Below are 17,495 nucleotides of genomic sequence, written 5' to 3'. Positions count from 1 at the left end.
TCTAGATCCTTCAGTGTGACTTTTGGTTAAAGTTGACCACAGAGTTGCACTGGAGGACATAGATCTTCCTAGAGAACATATTAATAAAATCCATGAATAATTAAATCCACAAAAGTCACAGCCACAAAAGTGAAGGGATGAGTGTATATTCCAAAAAGCAAACCTTGAATTTGCCATTTTAAACAAAGGGACACTGTATTTATTGTGACTTGAGCATCCATGGATTTTTATATCCTCCGGGTATCTGTGTGTGTCCTGGAACCAACCACAGTGGATACCAAGGGCCCACTGTATTGAATTACTGAACTTCTGCCATCCAGTTTTACTAGGACCAGAGAACTTCCCAAGATGGATCCTGGGTAGGGGAACTGGTCCTTGGACATACCAATATTGCCACCCCTCTGCATCCAAGAGGCTTTATTTGCAGTTGTCTCAATAAAGCACCATTATTATCTGCACAAGTCATTCTTATTCATGTATCTGCATCTTCATTACAGAAAGAAGTAGCCATCCTGTTAACTATCACAGAAGATCAAAACAGACAGTTTTGACCTAGATGGCCCTTGGGTCTGGTCTGATGTAAGATTATTTCGTGTATGATCCAGAACGCAGATTTCAGGACCTTTGAATTATGTTGAATCAGAAAATGTTGTTAAACACAGTGTGAGGATTTCAGAATGAATGAATGAATGAATAAATAAATATTTAAAATTTCCCAACAAATGGTTAAAAATCTTAACATGAGAAGCATATAGAACAAGGGTTGGAATTGTGTGGCCTACAGACCACACATTGCTCCTGAAGGTTGCCTACGCAGCACTAGTCCTCCCCTGGATGCCCCCGTCTTTTAAAAAAATGAAGGGACAAAAACGGAGAATCACACCTCCAGTAAGCCCCATTTCATATTTCTGAAGTCCAAAGCTGTATCTTTAGAAAACCAGAAGTGACCTTCTGATCACTCCCAGTTTTGTAGAAATGGGAGGATATGGCCCAGAGGGGGAACAAGGCAGGAACAGTGAAAAATGGGGCAGTTATAACTTCTAAACCTTCAGGCCATACCTGACTCACAAACATTCCAACAATTCTCCATTATTATTTCAATGTTTTCAGAACACTATTTTCTACTTGCTATCACTCAATAGAGCCAGTAAGGCATAGTGGTTGAGCACTGGGACTGTGACTCTGGAGATCAGGGTTCAATTCCCTACTCTCCCATAGAAACTGATTGGGTAACCTTGGGCAAGTCACACATACTCTCAGTCTCAGGGGAAAGCAATGGCAAACTTCCTCTGTACAAATCTTGCCAAGAAAACCCCATGATAATTTTGCCAACTTGAAGGCACACAACAACAAAATCACTCAAGAGAAATGGATAGGAATGCAACAGTCCGTATATCATTGCTGGTCCCCCCCCCCCCAATTTTATAAGATGCCAGGCAAACAAACAACAAATAAAATCTGTAACACACAATTTATTGTGAATTGTACTACAACACATCAAGGGATATTTTAGAAACATGATTTAAGTTAGATTTCATAGTGCTTAAAACAGGTTTCTGATATACAGTACATGTCCAAGCTTTGTATCTTTAGTAAAAGAATTCAGCAGAATTAGTTTGCTTAAAAGTTTTGTATCCAGGTAAGTCAGAAACTGTAAAGATGGACCCATTTTTCAGTATCTTCTGATGAGTCGTGTGTACTAGCTTTCATTTTCTGTAGTCTTATCCAACAGAGGTTTCACAGAATTATAGTGTTCTCCTAATCCATATGCATGTCTCATATACCTAGAAAAAATGAATTACAAAATGAATGACAGTAATTACAAAATTTCTTCTCAACTAGAATGAAACATACTCTAGCTTCTATAAAAATGGTGAGATAAAAATCAAGTAATAAATAGTAATTACACACACACACACAAACTGCAAGTTCTCTCTCTCACACACACACACACAAACTGCAAGTTCTCTCTCTCTCTCTCTCTCACACACACAAACTGCAAGTTCTCTCTCTGTCTCTCTCTCTCTCACACACACACACAAACAAACTGCAAGTTACTGCTCATCAATAGAAAAGATGTAAGTATACAGACTCAATATTTGGAATAAAAATAAAACTGTAAGTGCAAAGAGAAAGTTCAGTGTCCACCAATAAATAGCAGTTATTTAAAAATGAATATTTCTCTAGAAAAATGCATACAAATGATCAAACAGTAGAAATCCCTCCCTTCCCCACACTTTCTCTTTTGTTAATTGGAATATAGTTTATATAAAAAACAGAGGACAGACTTCTTTATCCATGGATGTTTGTTCCAGGAAATGGGAAACATGCTGCTAACCTCCCATTATTGCTTTATGCTTGTACAATAATGTAATGATGGGAGAGATTGAAATAGTGACTTTAACAAGTAACATGCTTTCAAATGACAGCCATTAATGTGCTGAATTATTTGTTACTCACAGCTAACAAGTACTGTGTTGCTCATAAAAATTAACGTGCCACTATCAATCTTTTTCATATTTTTAAAACAAACTGCACAGCACTTAAAAATAGCCCTCAAACCTTTTTGGATCCCCAAAGTTTCTCTACTAGTGCATAAATATTATATATTACACAACACAGATAATACCTTATTTCTAGTAAAAAAAGTAACAAATTGCCCCTCATTATTCTGGGACAGAGAAGAGTAACATACTATGGCCTGAATTCTGTTTGTAGGCCAAACTAGAGTAGACCAAATGAATCAGGTGGATATGTCTATGTGTTGACTCACTATGCAACCATTCCAATCTAGTCAGGGCTTACCAATGAGATTTAATGGCCAACATGACACTAGTGGAAAAAAACTCATCTAGCAGAGGTTTAAAACATACTGCAGAAATAACCCAGTTTGAGACTGCTTTAACTGCCCTGGCTCAATGCTAGGGAATTCTGAGAACTGTAGTTTTGTGAGACATTTAGCCTTTTCTGTTAGAGAGCTCTGGTGCCAGAATAAACTACAATCCCAAAGATTCCTTAGCATTGAGACAGTTCAGTTAAAGTGGTCTCAAAATGGATTATTTCTGCAGAGTGCTTTGGACTATAGTTGCACTAGATTAATGTTAGGCAAACAGTAGTGCAAGAGACAATGTAGACAGGTCAAAAATGGAAACCATGCTCAATTCTGTCCCTGTACTACCTCAATATATGCATATCTGCTATAGCAAGAGATATCACTTTATAGAAACCACTGAAACTTTGTTACATTAACATAACAAGTATAATATAACAGACTTCCCACTTAATAATAGACTTTTATAATGGACTTCCCTATTTTTTATTTTTTAAAAAGCAAATACTTTAAAAGCAGGTCACAAAAATATGATAAACATTGTTAAATTGTGAAGTTTTTCTATGTTGAAATGAGGTTGCTATCTATAATGGCGAATCAGAGACTGGAAAAATATTCTAGTTACTAGCCATGTTTTGCCTATGGTAAAATCTTTACCAGTAGCCTCTATTAAGAGACTTGGAATTACCAGCCCCTCTATCAGATTCCTGTTTGTAATGTAGTACAGTATCTGTAAATCTATATGCCTAGCATCTGCAAAACGAAGCAACTTTATACATAGAATATACAGATATTGTTATATAAAGAATATGACACGGCTTAATTTTTCACTGGATGCTAGCACCATATTCCAACTCCAAACCCTGGCTATAGTGTATTTCCCCTTTCCCCTTGTGAGCTCCAGTATACAGGGCAATATCTGTATTAGAGGGAGTGACTCTGACCTTTAAAATGTAAAAGCTCTACATTAAAAAACATGAATCCCAGCCTAAAATAATGAATACTTACTCATAATTAAGTTCCATCAGATTCAGTGGGTCTAATTCCTAGATGAGTTATAGAGGTTTAAACCTTACACTGTAGTAATTACAAGTGTTAGTGATTTCATGGCAACTAGACAGGATGGCTATAGGCCTGATCCAGATGGGCCTTTGCAGCGCTCCCGTCACATGCTAGGGGTTGGCCGAGGGCGCACTGCCCATACTGGCCTCACCCCTAGCACGTGATGAGGGCATCAAAATGGCGGTGCCCTATACACATGGGCGCCACCATTTTGACACGACAGACACTTAGCATCCGCACGTCATGCCCCCATAAGGATGTCACGAGTGTGCCATTGGCGCACTGCGATGTCCTTATGGCACCACAGAAAGAACCTGCTTTTTGCGGGTTCTTTTTGCTGCGTGTGGGAGCCGCGCAGTTTTCCGCTACGGCTCCCTTGCGCAGCAAAACAAGGCGCGGGCAGGCCACCCTTTTGGGGCGGTCTGTATAGCGCCACTATTACCTTCAGTATGAGAAGGAATATGCCTCTCAGTAACAATTTCTGGGTAACATAACTGGGACGGGGCTATTGCACTCAAGTCCTGGTTGTGGACTTAATATGAGCATCTAGCTGACAACAATGCAGATTGAGATAAATTTCTGGTTTAATGTAGCAAGGCTCTTTTTATGTTCTCGTGTTTGAATATGCCTAGGATCTGAGTCTGTCTTTCTATGATTAAACAGTAAATACACAAATAAAACAAAACCTTAGAATATACAATTCAACAAATACTTCACATATTATCTGACCTTCTTCAAACACTAAAGTCCCTTAAACGTCTTGGAGTACCTACTTACACAAGTATTAGTGGGTCCCCATTATATTCTTCACCAACTATAATAGGAGGTGAATCCATTTGAACAACTTCAATTGGTGTTTGCAAAATGTGCGACAGAGCTCTTAGCTGTAAAATAAAATTAAAATCTGTTACCCATACAGAACACTTTTCTCTCTTTTTCACACAATTACCACAGGCTTTAAACAAAACAGAACTCAGGCCCGTTACAGACCGCCCAAAAGGGGCGGTCTTGGGCCGCTGCAGCCAAACCGTGTGACTCCCCCGCGCTGTAAAAAAGGAGCACACAAATCGCGTTCCTTCCGGCAACCCGGAAGAGACGCCGCAAATGCCAAAGTACACATTTGCGATGTCTCTTCCAGGTTTGGACGTCTGGACGCACAGCGTCTGTTATGTCAAGATGGCCGCGCCCATCTGTATAGGGCGCCGCCATCTTGACGTACGGAATACGCGCGAGGGGCAAGGCGCATCCGGAAGTGCCGCCCCTCGCGCGTATTCACGGCGCGATGACAGCACCGCTTAGGCCCATCTATAAGGCGCCTCAGGTTTTTTTTAAAATAGCAGAGTAGTGATTTGGAAGAAAATTCCGTTAATATAATTTTATATTATATTATATATGCTTTAAATGGTCCAAATCAGAATAAGCACATAAGGACTATGATTCTATGACAGCAGAATGGATTTTGTACTGCTGAAAACAGGCCAAATAAATATTTCTCTCCTTCTTGATATTAGTGGCAGAAGGTCACATAACACTAACTAGGATCTATAATGGACTAATGGTATAGAGCTATTTATGAAAAACAGTCACTAGTTCCTATTAACCCAATACTGGCTTCAGTAAGCTAGACATATACAACAGTAATGCATACACTGGAAGGGCCCTTATGATGGCAAGAACATTTTTAGAAAATAGAACCATTTTTTCACCATGCAAACAAGATGAAAATGTACTTGACTTCTACTCATGCATTAAAATTTCTCCTTCCTCTCCTCTCCTCATCTCCACCCCACTCCACATTCCAAAATCTGCTCAAAAAGGTGCAGATTTGGGGCATATGAGGAAGGGAGGGCAGACATTCCTAGATACAAATAAAATTCCAAGCATTAGCCTGTAAGGCAGAGGTGGGAATCATCCTGCTCTCCAGATCTTTTGCTGAACTGCATGTCTAGCAGCCCTAACCATCATAGCCTACCGTGAGGAATGCTAGGAGTTGTAAACCGATATTAGGGAGGGGCTCAGGATTCCCATCCCTAATTTAAGACAGCAGGAAAGTATAGGGTGATATACTTACTTCTAATTGCCCACCCCATGAAGCTGTGTTTGCTATATCATAACAATATTTTTCAAATTCCTCTGGAAGGGAAAAAGAAACTTTGAATTAATGTTTAGTGCAAATGTATGAAAACAAAAAGATAAGTTTTAAAAGGAAAGGTTATAATGGATGAAAGTTTCAAAGGCTAGAGACCTTTAAAAAGTAAAGTAAAACATGAAGCAAAGCATAACAAAATGGGACCAAAAGATGAAAACATTAGATGACATGAAAAAGGCAAGAAATAAAAGGAATTGATAGATTTGATAGTGAAGTGTCCACTATAATAATATGTTCTTCTTCTAGATAACATAATGGCAATGTTTTCATTTCCCCCTTTTTTTCATAATTCAGGAAAAATATTTTGCTCTTAAAAGTTGCCAAAATAGTCTTAACATTCATGTTTTGAGTTGTGACCAAGTACCCAAAGTTTTAATTTTTTTTTATTACTTACTGCTGATGACCCCTTTCTTTCCACCCAGGCTGTAGTACTGTACATTCACTTAAACAGTGGGGTTTAAACCTTTGAGTATCATCCATAGGATTGGATGATACTGGACTTTTGAAACAGCTGGTCCTTACATTTTACATGACATGTCTACATGATGTAACTGTTGTAATTTACTTTTACATGATGTAAAAGTAAATATAAATAATCTTGATACTTTTCCCTGGAAGATTTGACATTCCTTGTAATGTACAAGCAATGACAGAAGTAATTAACCTACCTCGACTGTACAGGTCTCCTGTATTTGGATTTGTTAAAAATGGTAGGAAGTCATCCACATGACCTCTCATGTACTCTGCAGTCCGACTCCTAAGAGTTGCAACAGTCCAGGAGTTTTGTCGTTCTCTGAGCTGGTCTTCAATAGCTCTGTACATGCAATGACCATCAGATGGGATCTGTTTAATTTCCAATTGCCTTGTGGCTAAAATATGTGCAAGTTTCTGACTTTCAAGGTGCCTAGCTCCTGTTAAATTTTCTATTTCAGCTTCTGCTATTCTTTCCTCTCTTTCTTTTTCCAAGGCTGCTTTTTTGTCCTGTTGGTTGAAAAAAGTAAAACACGTGATAACTTCGTGTTTGCTCATATTATGAACACTTGCACTTCCCTGGTCTAAAGAATGAGAGATATACAGTGGAAACTCGCCATACGCGAGGGATCCGTTCCGGATCCTGCCGCGTATGGCGATTTCTGCCTATGCTCGAGCCCCATTGTAAACAATGGGGCTCATGCACGGCGGCGCGGAGGTGCACACGGTGCAACGGGCGTGCACGCCCATTCAACTGAATGGGACGTGCCGCCCCTTCCGTCCCGTGCACGCGCTGTGGCTTGAGCGCGTATGCTCAAGGCTGCGTATGGCGCGCCCACCTATGGCGAGGTTCCACTGTACTGCTCAATACCAACTGAGAGCTGAGCAAATTGTAGTGCAGTAGCATCAGTTAATAACAGTACTGAATCTTTTCTAAATATTTAAGTTATATCCACGAACAGGAGAAATCCTTCCACTTATAGGGAAGGATGTTTGCTAGCAGAAGGCCAACATGGATATTTCTATAAAATGAGTTCTATAAACAGGATCATAGTTAGCAGTTAATTATTGCTAGTAAATTACCGTATATACTCAATTATAAGTCGAGAAATTTATGCCCCAATATTGACCCTAAAATCTGGGGTCGAATTATACATGGGTCAATACATGGCTTGAGATCGACTGGAGGACAGTTACCAACATCAACAACAACAAACAGTAATAATGCTCATAAAGCTCCTTTAAAAAGTAGCCCTGATGTCCCACTCTCCGTGCCATGGCAGTGTTTGCTGAAAGAGCTGTGAGGCACCAGTGTGAGTGTGCATGTAGTGATTCTCTTCTCAATCCTATCTCCAAATTTTGCCTCCTCTTTGCATTTCCCCATTTTCCCTGTTTGCAAGCTGATCTCCAAACCTTGCCTCCACTTTGCATTTCCCCATTTTCCCTCCATTTGCAAGCTGATCTCCAAACTTTGCCTCCTCTTTGCATTTTCCCATTTTCCCTCTGTTTGCAAGCTGATCTCCAAACCTTGCCTCCTCTTTGCATTTCCCCATTTTCCCTCCGTTTGCAAGCTGATCTCCAAACCTTGCCTCTTCTTTGCATTTCCCCATTTTCCCTCCGTTTGCAAGCTGATCTCCAAACCTTGCCTCCTCTTTGCATTTCCCCATTTTCCCTCCGTTTGCAAGCTGATCTCCAAACCTTGCCTCTTCTTTGCATTTCCCCATTTTCCCTCCGTTTGCAAGCTGCTCTCAGAAATGGCTTCCCGTGCCAGAGAGGGCACCAGTGCCATAGGTTCACCATCATGGACCTAGATGTTGCTTACAAAAGATAATCACATCAAAAAGAATCTTACCCGTCTTTTCTGTGCTTTTGATATTCTTGGAGGCTGAATCTCACCTGTGCCCTCCAACTCCAATCTTGCAATATTTATAGTTGCTGAGTGTTCCTAAGAGACAAATAAAAATTAGCTAAAATATGGGGAAATTACTTGCTTATTTTATCATATCCTAGATTTAGGTAAGAAATTATACAGAGACCTGGGTGATGTCCACAATTCCTTCTTATGTCTATCATTCCTTCCATGGTCTGTCACGTTCTATAAATTAAATTTCCTTTTGGCATTTAACTTTAGAGACCTCAAATTTTCAGAAGTGTCCACAACATACAAGTAGGTACCATAGCCAAGGTTTCACTCAACCTTTAATGCTTCAGCTATCAAGCTTTGTGCTTTAACAGTCAAATCTGGTGAAGCAAACAAAGCTGGGGGCGGGTGGGGAACTTTGTGCATCTAACAGCTGTGTAGGATCACAGTTCCAAACTAGAGACTAGATATTTCAGGAAACGTTTATCTCATCTCATTCAGACTATTCATCTAAACCTGAGCCAGACAATCCATCTATAATCATACAGTACGCCCTCCACATTTGCAGCTTTGACTTCTGCAGATTTGATTATTCGTGGATTTGATTAATATGTTCTCTCTATGAATCTCTAAGCCCTTCAATGTGACTCTATGGTCAACTTCCACTAGAAGTCATGCTGGAGGATCTAGAGATTCCTTCTCTGTGCATCTGTAGGTCCTCCAGAGCAATTCTATGGTCAACGTCTGGCACACGCTGACTACAGAGTTGCACCAGAGGACCTAGAGATTCCTAGAGAGGTGTTCTCTAGGTAGAAAAAACAAAAACAAAACAGCAGCCACTGAAATTTACTGTCTACATCCCCATGACCAACATAAGTGAGAGATAACTCATAGAACATGACAGTATTGCTAACCTATTCTAGAATTGTTACTAGGAAATTTAAATGCAAGTGAGAGTGGAGGGGATTTATCTACAAAGTAGATTTATCTATAAAATGCTTTGCAAACAGATCAGAAAAGGTTCTGTAATTCACACAGAGGGCTATTCTAAATCCTGGCTGCTGTGGAAAGAAAGCTAGATATATGCTGACATTTGTTGATGCAGCAAAAAAAAAAATCTATTTGACCTGGGAACTGAAGCATATATCATCAGTGTTTTCTGGCAAAGGACCACATATATTTATAGACCAGCCACATCTATTCTGAAGAGTCCAACTTACATTTCATGCAACATGGTTGCTAAAAAATATTTTTTTAAAAATATTCTTTGACATGCAGTAAATGCAAGATTAATAAAATTCACCACAATCAGATGAACAATGAGACTGAAAATTCCTAAACAGAAATAAAAAAAAATTACTTACAAATATTCTTCAGTAATTCAGTGGATATTATGCCCTGCCCAAGGGAGAATAATGCATGCCCATAAAGTTTTTAAAATAACATTCACCAAACACATACTTTATTCTGTTCAGGCAATGTCTCCTTTAGGTACTTTAGTTCTCCTCTGTGTTTCTCTTCCAACTCAGCTTCCAGTTTAGCGACATCTTCCAGCAGCTGTTTTCTTCTCTTTTTGTCATTCTTTGGAACTGTATTTTTCATTCCTTGGATTTTGGCTGCAGAAATAAGAAACAGATGAAACAAACAGTTACAATTGTTCTTGTTATTGTATATAAGTGAAATATATATAAGCTGTATATAAGCCAGAATGATAGTCAATAAATTTTCAGAGTTATACAAGTACAGGCCTCTGTTCTAAATAAAATCTGCCCCTGCATAATTAATTTAAACTTAATTATCATACAAGCATATTGATGAATACCTCTGTAATATAACTGCACTATACAAAGTAGCTAAATTCAGTGTAAGAAAGAAAAATATGTACTCTAGCCACATCATTAGCTATAATGCAGTGGGCCTTTGGTGTCGGTTTAGGTTTGGTTCCAGGACCACAACAACCACACCATGGATACCAAAATCTGTGGGTGCTTAAATTCCATTCTATACAATGGCAGAGTAAAATGGTGTCCCTTATATAAAATGGCAAAATTCAACGTTTGGTTTTTTGAATTTTTAAAAATATTTTCAAGCTGCAGATAGTTGAATCCATGGACACAGAATCTGTGGATATGAAATATCAACTGTACTTTATTACCGTCTAGCTATGATATTTAATATGGAACACAACCATTGCTTATCAAACACTGACTGTAAAGAGAAAGTTAGTTTTCAAAGCCAGAATGATAGTCAATAAATTTTCAGAGTTATACAAGTACAGGCCTCTGTTCTAAATAAAATCTGCCCCTGCATAATTCAAGATGGTAGTCTCAGCTATTATTCAGTTGGCATTCTCTTCAGCTTGTTGTTTTCAATGAGCCTGAAGATGCTTAACTACCCATTCAACCTTGAGTAAGTTTTGTGAGGGTCAAGGAGTTCTTTAAGAATGAGTGTAAGTAAGTGAGATACATGTATGGGAGAGACAACACATGATGATTGTGTGGAAATGTGGCAGTATTTCACAGATTTTCTAAATCCCTTCTCAGCCATGGAAGCCCATTGGATGCCACATCAACTTCTCTCAGCCTCAAAGGAAGGTAATAGCAAACCCCCTCTGAATAAATCTTGCCGAGAAAACCGAATGTAAGTGTAGTTTATATCACTCATGTCGCTCCAGCTTTGGATGTCTTCAAACAGGGGTCAGATGGGCATCTTTCAGGCGTGCTTTCGTCCTTGATAGCAGGGGGTTGGATTGAAGCTGCCTTGTGAGCCACCTTGGGGCCCTTTTTGGGAGAAATGCGGCATAAAAATGAAAACAAACAAACAAACAAACAAATAAATAGCTTTTTAAGATTCATGATACAGAGGTTAAAAGACCTATGCCTGATATTTGTTGATCCTAGATGTCTCTCATCAAGCTATTTGTTGTTAACTGCCATCAAGCTGACTTCAACTTATGGTGACCACATGAATGTGAGACCTTTAAGTGACCCTATCATCAACAGCCCTGCTCAGGTCTTGCAGATTTGGGGCTGTAGCTTCCCTGATCGAGTCTACTTATCTGTAATGCGGTCTTGCCCTTCTCTTACTGCCCTCTACCTTACCAGGTTTTATCATTTCTTCTGAGTCATGTCTTCTCATGATATGTCTCAGTTTAGTCATCATCTTCTTCTAGGTTTCTAGGGAGAGTTCAGGCTTGATTTGCAGTCCATAGTACTCACAGCATTTTTCTCCATCACATTTCAAATGAGATTATTTTCTTCCTATCAGCTTTCTTCACTGTGCAGCTTTCACAAAAATACATAGAAATTGGAAATATGATGGAATGGACAATTATGACTTTAGTATTCCTGGTGTCTTTCTGTTTGAATTTCTTCTGATTCTCATTATGATAACTTTTACCTCATACTGTTATAAATAATAATAATAATAATAATAATAATAAAATTTTATTTCTATACTGCCTCTCCAATAAGATCATTATATTCAGTAAAGATTTAAGGACATAGAAAAAAGCACAGACTAGCTAATATTATACACCTTTATTCATACCAGTTGAAAATGAACAAAGCAAGTAAAAATATCCATGTTACTGCCAAGCCACCACAGTATAATAAATAAATCTTACAAGCCTAGTTACGTTAGGCCACAGAAACTGCAGCAGCACTGTTCCTTCCAGAGTCACCAAAGCAAACAAGAAAGCTGGCTGTGATCATGCAGGAAGACAAGAAACCCAGGCTCCTCCTATTACCACAACTTCAAGAGAATAATATTGTTGAGGCTACCATGGCAGTGAAATAATATAAAGACCCCATATCAAGAGTGCTCAGAATGCACCCAAGAGGGGATTGTTAATACTTTGTGACTGCTAATATAGGTTGACCTCAGAATACAATCTGTTTCTATGCCAAATGTGTGCCTACGTATTTATTATTTTGCCTAGGCACTAGCTTATTTGTCCTTCACAGAATGCAGAAGGGCATTCCTGGCAGATGATGACATATATTACAATTCAAAACATGTATGAGGTCTTGTAGTCATCTTACCAAAACGTATCTTTGTCATCCAGAGTCATGAACAGATGGCACTTGGCAAGTCCCATCAGGACTTCAGTAACTTTCACATTCTTTCAAAATGAGCCTAGACACAAGTTGGTTTTCTGGACAGTTCTGTGAAACTGCATAATGGACATATAAGCACTACCTTTTATCAAACGCTATTGCTGACAACTTTCACTAAGAGCATACCACTAAAACCACAATCTGTAACTAAGCCCTATGATACAACAGTCGGTTAAGATTCTGATGATTAGGGTGTTTACACCTTATATTCAATATGCTGATCTGTACATAGAGAGTGGTGTTTTTTTTCAGATTAGCCAGTGTGAACTGGTTTGAGGGTTGGACTATGACTCTGGAGACCAGGGTTCGAATCCCCACTCAGCCATGGAAACCCACTAAGTGACTTTAAGCAAGTCACTCTCTCTCAGACTCAGAGGAAGTCAATGGCAAACCTCCCTCTGAACAAATCTTGCAAAGAAAACCCCAGGATAAGGTCAGTTTAGGGGCTCCATAAATCAGAGATTACTTAAAGGCACAGATCAACAAACCATTTTTACATATTAACATTCAACATATGTACATTATATCCAGATGGCTATTTACAATAAACAATACAAAATAAAATACAAAAAACAAAAACAGGTACAATTACACGTAATGGGATGCGCATGTGTTCATGCAACTTGGGTGTGACACTGCTTACACTGCTCCATCACTACTGAAGCTTCTCAATTTAAAAACAATAGAAATAATGGATGGGGGAGGTCTGTTAATCACTTTTAAAAATGTAATCAACTCATAGATTTAGTGCTACTACCCTAACCAAACCTACGTCTGACCATCTTCAGTGGGGCTTAGATACAGTTTCACTCTTGAAAAGCTACTAGCTCTATATATGCACATGTGTGTGTCTGTGTAGCTCAACTGTGTAGAGTTTTTATTTTATTGTCTTACCAAAAATGTTGTTGTGCCTTCAAGTCATCTCCAACTTAAGATGACCTTAAGGTGACCCTGTGTTTTCTTGGCAAGTTTTTTCAGAAAAGGGTTTGCCTGGGCCCAGGGCTACTCAACATCTTTATTAATGATTTGGATGACGGCATTAGGGGGCATAGTTATCAAATTTGCAGATGACAACAAATTAGGAGTAGCTAATATTCCTGAGGACAGGGTCAAAATTCAAAATGACCTGAATAGATTAGAAAACTGGGCCAAAGCTAACAAAATGAAATTCAACACGGAGAAATGTAAGGTACTGCACTTAGGGCGGAGAAATGAAATGCACAGATATAAGATGGGGGACACCTGGCTGAATGAAACTACATGTGAAAGGGATCTTGGAGTCCAAGTAGACTACAAATTGAACATGAGTGAACAGTGCGATGTGGCAGCTAAAAAGGCCAATGCAATTTTAAGCTGCATTAATAGAAGTATAGTGTCTAGATCAAGAGAAGTATTAGTGCCTCTCTATTCTGCTTTGGTCAGGCCCCATCTGTTACTCTGTGTCCAGTTCTGGGCATCACAAATCAAAAAGGATGTTGAGAAACTGGAGTGTGTGCAAAGAAGGGCGACTAAAATGGTGAAGGGTCTGGAAACCATGCCCTATGAGGAACAACTTAGGGAACTGGGTATGCTTAGCCTGGAGAAGAGAAAGTTAAGAGGTGATATGATAGCCCTGTTTAAATATTTGAAGGGATGTCATATTGAGCAGGGAGCAAGCTTTTTTTCTGCTGCTCCAGAGAACAGGATGCGGAGCAATGGATGCAAGCTCCAGGAAAAGAGATTCCACCTCAACATTAGGAGGAACTTCCTGACAGTGAGGGCTGTTCGACAGTGGAACAAACTGCCTCGGAGTGTAGTGGAGTCTCCTTCCTTGGAGGTCTTTGAACAGAAGCTGGATGGCCATCTGTTGAGGATGGTTTGATTGAGAGTTCCTGCATGGCAGGAGGTTGGACTGGATGGCCCTTGCGGTCTCTTCCAACTCTATGATTCTATGCCACTGACATCCTGAGGCTGAGGGAGTGTAACTAGCCCAAGATCAGCCAGCAGGGAGTTCCATAGCTGAGTGAGGATTCAAATCCTAGACTCCAGAGTCATAGTCCAATGCTCAAACCACTACAGTGATGTGAAATTCCAAAATTGGAATAAAAATGTGAATAGAAGTCAAAAATATTTGATGAGACTATTTTTAAAATGAGGGGGTAAGACCCTAGAAAACCCCATGACAGAACCTATCATACACACACACACCCCTATGCATGCATGCATGCGTGTGTGCGTTGTGGGTGGGTGCAGGTGCACGCATATTATATACATATATATGGATGGAAATGGAAAACCGCCTTCTGAAGAAACTTGCTGAGAAAATCTGATGACAGGTTCACCTTAGGGTCACCATAAATCAGAAATGACTTGAAGGCACACAACAAATGCATGTGTGTGTACTCACATGCAGTATATGTATGTCTCTGTATGTTGTGTGTGTAAATGCATGTGTATGTATATACAGTAGAATCAGAGTTGGAAGAGAGCTCAAGGGCCATCCAGCCCAGCCCCTTGCCATGCAGGAACTCACAATCAAAGCATCCCTGACAGGTGACCATTATTACTTACTTACCGTATTTATAGCCCGCCCTTCAGCCCTAAAGGCTCCCAGAGCGGCTTACAGGGATCATTATTTTTAATTAGATGGTTCCCAGCCCCCAAAGAAAAAGACTCCATCACTTGTAGTGAAATGTATATATAGATGTGTGTATGTATATACGTGTGTGTATGTGCATGTGTATGTATATGTCTGTGTATATATAAATATATATAGTGTGCATGTGTATATACAGTACATATATATATATATGTCTGTATATGTGTGTGTGTATATGTGTCTATATGTGTGTGTGTTTGTATACATGTGCGCGTATGTATATATATATATGTCTGTATATGTGTGTGTGTATATGTGTCTATATGTGTGTGTGTTTGTATACATGTGCGCGTATGTATATGTATATATATGTCTGTATATGTGTGTGTGTATATGTGTCTATATGTGTGTGTGTTTGTATACATGTGCGCGTATGTATATATATATATATATATATATGTCTGTATATGTGTGTGTGTATATGTGTCTATATGTGTGTGTGTTTGTATACATGTGCGCGTATGTATATATATATATATATATATATATATATGTCTGTATATGTGTGTGTGTATATGTGTCTATATGTGTGTGTTTGTATACATGTGCGCGTATGTATATATATATATATATGTCTGTATATGTGTGTGTGTATATGTGTCTATATGTGTGTGTGTTTGTATACATGTGCGCGTATGTATATATATATATATATGTCTGTATATGTGTGTGTGTATATGTGTCTATATGTGTGTGTGTTTGTATACATGTGCGCGTATGTATATATATATATATATATGTCTGTATATGTGTGTGTGTATATGTGTCTATATGTGTGTGTGTTTGTATACATGTGCGCGTATGTGTATATATATATATATGTCTGTATATGTGTGTGTGTATATGTGTCTATATGTGTGTGTGTTTGTATACATGTGCGCGTATGTATATATATATATATATATGTCTGTATATGTGTGTGTGTATATGTGTCTATATGTGTGTGTGTTTGTATACATGTGCGCGTATGTATATATATATATGTCTGTATATGTGTGTGTGTATATGTGTCTATATGTGTGTGTGTTTGTATACATGTGCGCGTATGTATATATATATATATATATGTCTGTATATGTGTGTGTGTATATGTGTCTATATGTGTGTGTGTTTGTATACATGTGCGCGTATGTATATATATATATATATGTCTGTATATGTGTGTGTGTATATGTGTCTATATGTGTGTGTGTTTGTATACATGTGCGCGTATGTATATATATATATATGTCTGTATATGTGTGTGTGTATATGTGTCTATATGTGTGTGTGTTTGTATACATGTGCGCGTATATGTATATATATATATATATATGTCTGTATATGTGTGTGTGTGTATGTGTCTATATGTGTGTGTGTTTGTATACATGTGCGCGTATGTATATATATATATATGTCTGTATATGTGTGTGTGTATATGTGTCTATATGTGTGTGTGTTTGTATACATGTGCGCGTATGTATATATATATATATATGTCTGTATATGTGTGTGTGTATATGTGTCTATATGTGTGTGTGTTTGTATACATGTGCGCGTATGTATATATATATATATATATGTCTGTATGTGTGTGTGTATATGTGTCTATATGTGTGTGTGTTTGTATACATGTGCGCGTATGTATATATATATATATGTCTGTATATGTGTGTGTGTATATGTGTCTATATGTGTGTGTGTTTGTATACATGTGCGCGTATGTATATATATATATATGTCTGTATATGTGTGTGTGTATATGTGTCTATATGTGTGTGTGTTTGTATACATGTGCGCGTATGTATATATATATATATATGTCTGTATATGTGTGTGTGTATATGTGTCTATATGTGTGTGTGTTTGTATACATGTGCGCGTATGTATATATATATGTCTGTATATGTGTGTGTGTGTATGCCTGTATATATGTATGTGCGTATGTGTGTGTATATATATATATATATATATATATATATGTCTATATGTGTGTGTATCACACACCCATACATAACACACCCACCCACACCCCCATCCCAAGGGGAGGAGGAGGCGCCTCACCTTGCAGCTCCCGCTTCTCCTTGCGCTGCCTCCTGGCCAGCAGCTCCAGCCGAAGGCCTCCCTCCTCCTCCTCCTCCTCCTCTCCTCCTTCCCCTGCCGCCGCCGCCGCCGCCTCCGCCTCCTCCTCCTGCGTCCCTTTTGGCGGCGGAGGCGCCTCGCCTTCCCCCGGCCCCTTCTCCATGGCGGCGGCTGAACTGGCCCCTTCTCTGGGCCGGGGCCACGTGCAGCAGCAGCAGCAGCAGCAGCAGCAGCGGCAGCAGCAGGAGGAGGCCCCGCTCCCAGGAAGGCGCGCCCCTCCCTCGCTCCCTCCGCCAGGAGACCAA

At 39.1% G+C, this 17,495-nt stretch overlaps 1 protein-coding gene across 3 annotated transcripts; it reads right to left on the bottom strand.

Annotated features, from left to right (window-relative positions):
- Positions 1-1,457: 1,457 nt before the first annotated feature.
- On the bottom strand, positions 1,458-17,434 carry OTUD6B (OTU deubiquitinase 6B). Of its 3 annotated transcripts, none has more exons than XM_089517601.1 (7): positions 17,173-17,433; positions 9,835-9,989; positions 8,365-8,457; positions 6,710-7,022; positions 5,964-6,025; positions 4,670-4,776; positions 1,458-1,784 (listed from the first exon to the last, which is right to left on the bottom strand). In XM_089517601.1, exons 1-7 carry the CDS (start codon positions 17,351-17,353, stop codon positions 1,700-1,702), a joined length of 996 nt encoding a protein of 331 aa, XP_089373727.1. In that variant the 5' UTR covers positions 17,354-17,433; the 3' UTR covers positions 1,458-1,699. The 3 variants fall into 3 exon arrangements, with proteins under 3 accessions (XP_089373727.1, XP_089373729.1, XP_089373728.1); XM_089517603.1 differs by lacking the exon at positions 17,173-17,433 and adding an exon at positions 11,475-11,605; XM_089517602.1 differs by having other exon boundaries at positions 1,695-1,784; positions 4,666-4,776; positions 17,173-17,434.
- Between the last annotated feature and the right edge of the window lie 61 nt (positions 17,435-17,495).

The sequence above is a fragment of the Sceloporus occidentalis genome, unplaced genomic scaffold (assembly GCF_023333645.1).
Source record: "Sceloporus occidentalis isolate IW3139 unplaced genomic scaffold, rSceOcc1.0.p SCAF_3, whole genome shotgun sequence".
NCBI classification, from domain to species: Eukaryota; Metazoa; Chordata; class Lepidosauria; order Squamata; family Phrynosomatidae; genus Sceloporus; species Sceloporus occidentalis.
Note: the sequence above shows the minus strand (reverse complement) of the source record. Positions and strands in the feature narration are given on the sequence as shown.

Bases quoted from the DNA above. Each gene is read 5' to 3' on its own strand.
- OTUD6B (XM_089517601.1), bottom strand. From the start codon at position 17,353: ATGGAGAAGGGGCCGGGGGAAGGCGAGGCGCCTCCGCCGCCAAAAGGG. The intron at 8,458-9,834 runs GTATGTGTTTGG...TTTGTCTCTTAG, and splicing joins CATTGCCTGAACAGAATAAA to GAACACTCAGCAACTATAAA. The intron at 1,785-4,669 runs GTAAGTAGGTAC...CATTTTTTCTAG, and splicing joins GGGGACCCACTAATACTTGT to GTATATGAGACATGCATATG.